Raw genomic sequence first — 3,869 nt, forward strand, 5'->3', positions numbered from 1 at the left:
TGTATCACGTTACTGTGTATGTCTTATAGCTGGTACAGTCATGTTTCACGTTATTGCGTATGTTTTTACACAAAATAGAATGTTTGTATTTGTGTAGTATTTCATTTTACTGCGTATATGCAACGTTTTAGAAAATTAAGCATACTAATAAACCAATTGATACAATTATTTCAATATATAAGTGTTGTTATAGAAATTAAGACTGAAGAATAGGATTAGCTTTCTGATTCAGCGTTACTTCGTCTTGTTTTCTTGTATTAAAATTGCTTTGTACGCTTGTCCGTGATATCAGTCGAGAGGATGACTCGATCAGATCAGTTTTAAGTTCATCATTTAGATGTGGCAACAAGAAAGCTTTAAGACAACGTAAATTTTTGAAACATTATTAAAAAGCGATGACAAGCTGTAAGACACGATAGGTGGCGCGAGAGGGCCCACATGACATGTGGAAAGTACAGCCGTGAAGCCTACATTCGCTCGGCTGGACCTGCTGCGGCCTCGACGCCTCAGGAGACTGGAGCTTGCATAATCGAAGTTTTCATGCTGTTTTCTTGGTTGACACGAAGAGCAAACTGAGAGTGGCTTGTGGAATCAAAGTGATTGAACCGGTAGACTGAGAAGTAAATCAAAGGGCTTCACCACGACGAGGAAGGTTGAATATCAACGGCGGAGGAATCGTTATATTTCCGACCTAAGAAATTCCTTAACGTTGAGATGAGACGAAGATTCTCCTTTTTGAACCTTCTTGCGTGTTATATACTTTCAATATTCGGAATAACACTTCAGAAACACGTTCAAGGTACGAAATTTACCTTATAGTTGAAAAATATTTAATAAATTGATTTAGAAACGTTTTTACTTTGAATCAAAGAGAAGGAAAGTTTTAACTTTTGTCAAGATAACATATAATATTTAAAGTTGGAGTTTTCAAACAAGGAGAAAAATAAAGCCTTTTCAACTTTAGATCACAAACAATTGTAAAAATCAATATTTAAGTCTCATCTTTCCTTAGATCAAGATCACCTGTTTTAATTCATTATCGAACATTTAATGGAATCAGATTTAAGGAGTGAACGAGTATGTAGTTTTTAATCCTATAAATTATTTTTAAAGCCAATATAGAGAAATTGGTTTTGAATCTTAGTTTGGACACATTTTCTTAGCTGATAAATTACAATTCTTTCAACTAAAACTAGAAGGCTAATTTCATACTTTCTGTTTATGTAACCAAAGAGATGAAGACTTTCAGTTACTCGTGTTAAGACAAAAATTAAACAAATCAATGTTAAGATCTGGTTTACCGAAAGCGATGAACTATGTTTTAGAGAAGCAGTAAGACTATTTACTTTGTGCAATTTATCGTGGCTGATATAATTTAAGAGAAAATTAGTATAAAGTTATTTATCCTGTGTTATCAAGTATGAACTGTCTTCTACTGTGTTATAGAAGGTAATGCACAATTCCATAATTACGGTATATAGTTACCAGCTTGATCTGATTTTCGCAAGACTTAATAATATTTAAACATTTAACAGAATAATACAATACGTAATCCAATTTTTACTTTAGATATTACTTATTACCTCCGCCACCGAGGGTGATAGAGGTTATGTTTCCACCCCTGTGTGTGTTTGTCAACAGGATTTCTCAAAAGTGGCTGAATGGATTTGGACGAAAGTTGGTATACATTTGAATGATAATCCAACTTAGAAATGATTAGGTTTTTGAGGGTCACGGTCACAACAAAATCACGAAAATCTAAAAGAATCCCTATCTATTAAAATGGGGCCCAATTTTTGTACACTATTTTTGCTCTATAGCTCAGTAAGAAATTATCGGATTTTGATGAAACTTTGTGGACATATGTAGAATATGATTCCTCATTGTTCTGCCAAAAATGATCCACATCCATTGATAATGACGGACATACAAACACATTTACATATTTTACTGAAACATTGAAACTCTTGTGGTTAAAAGGGAGTCGAGACCATTTTTAATTACATGTTTGAAAACAAAAAACACTTGTATACAAAGTAGTTTTATATATCTACTTCCGAGCTAACTTGTTTCCGAGAATTTCGGGCATTAGATGTTTAACATCATTGCTTTCACATTTACATCAACGACAACAGCATCATGAAAAATAAGATGTCACTAAAGACTATATTATTGTGTTTTCATTCATAATTTCAGTACAAAGCAGAATAGCTGTTCTTTGCTTTCCTAGTGCAGCAATGATTGCATCATTCGAAGATTGTTCCACAAGATGTGAACATTTCTAGTATATCAGCTAGTAACAAAAGCTGAAACACATATGATGTATGTCCATAATAGAAAATATGTGATCCTGGGTAATCTGCTTCTGTAATTTCTTTTTACTTTTAACACACACAAAACATGTGATTATTAATCTTGCTTTGTTGCCAAATTCCATTCAGACAGTTAGGGTGTGAAGAAGAAAAATAAAATGTCAACTAATATTTCTGCGTTTCTGAAGATCTGTGTGTCTAGATATCATAGATATGTTTAGAGCATTTTTGAGGATAAATTCGATAAGATAGTTGAAATTAAGCTGCATTCTCTGTGAACGAGCAGATATTTATTCGACAAGATATCAAGCATTTGGGTTACATTTCATTAAACGTTTTCTGTTTTGTTTGTCTGAATAGAGGAATTTGACCGTTAATGGTATAGCGCATCCAATGATCCAAAGTGTGGAGCGTGTGTTTTCTGTTTTGCGACAAAGGGATTTAATGTAAGATCCACAGTTCAGTCACGCTAACTTGTGGGCCACGATCGGCTCTAGATTGAAAGAAAAACAAGCTATTAAAATTCATCGTTTGAATGAAATAAAAACAACTTAGAACATACAGAAATTACTTTAGGCATTCTGTCTTATTTCTGTATATAAGTTGTGAAATAAAAAAACGTAAGTCATTTTCTTTATGCGATAGCCATAGGGCCAGTCATACCTATTATCATATTTTCAGTTTCAATTTCGTTATCACATACCTTTGAATCCTCAATAGGCTTAAAAAATTGGTATAAATTTACCTTTGCAAACATAACTTTTGTTTTGTTTAAAAAAAAAAGAACATAAAAAAATACGTTATTTTCTTACGGAAAACTAAATAAATAGATTTGTTTTCCTGGCAGATAACAGGTGATTTGATGCTGTTATGCTATCAAATGTTTTTGTTTGGTTTTGTTTTTCCAATTAAAACGTAAGTTGAATAAAAAGTCAAAATATTGTGCACATGGTAATTCGCAAGTGAAAAACAACAGCTAAGGTTTAATTAAAGTGAACAATAGCTTTCAAATGGATACATTTAAGTTGTTATCTGAAAATGAATAGATTTAGATACACTAAACTACATGTTGGTTATAATTAAAATGTTAAAGAAAAGAAAAAGCATATCATTGGTATGTACTACTACTACCATTGAACACTGAACACAAGCGTAGGAACATCACATATAAACATACATAAATACATATATAATTAGATAACTGATGTTTCTTTTTTTTCACGTAAATGATATTTTCATACATATATTATTTGGTTATTATTCTGTAAATCATCGAAGGAGAACCATAAAAAATGTTTGAGTCAATAGCTGAAATCGAAAGAAATTGGAAAATGAGATGTCATGCTCGTCTGTGTCGTTGTAAGCAGGCGTTGAATGTTTAGAATTTATTTAAAACTCTCGTGATCTGAAGGAGATTTTTACATTTTCTAAATATAATTAAGTAATTCACATACATACTGTTACGTATTAGAATCTCAAATAGCCTGAAATTGAGTTAACTGATAAATTTAAATTTAGTAGATAAATTGTACTTTGGATTCGGCAGTTAAGTAAAAG

The 3,869-nt window shown here is 31.9% G+C and overlaps 1 protein-coding gene across 1 annotated transcript in view; it reads left to right on the forward strand.

Annotated features, from left to right (window-relative positions):
• The first annotated feature begins 488 nt into the window (after positions 1–488).
• Positions 489–3,869, forward strand: part of LOC106460537 (lachesin-like) — a 186,937-nt gene continuing 183,556 nt past the window's right edge. Inside the window, exon 1 of the mRNA XM_022387280.1 lies at positions 489–799. Coding sequence (XP_022242988.1) covers positions 715–799 — 85 coding nt within the window. The 5' untranslated portion in view covers positions 489–714. The remainder of the gene's footprint in view (positions 800–3,869) is intronic.

This window comes from Limulus polyphemus, unplaced genomic scaffold, assembly GCF_000517525.1.
Source record: "Limulus polyphemus unplaced genomic scaffold, Limulus_polyphemus-2.1.2 Scaffold790, whole genome shotgun sequence".
NCBI lineage: Eukaryota > Metazoa > Arthropoda > Merostomata > Xiphosura > Limulidae > Limulus > Limulus polyphemus.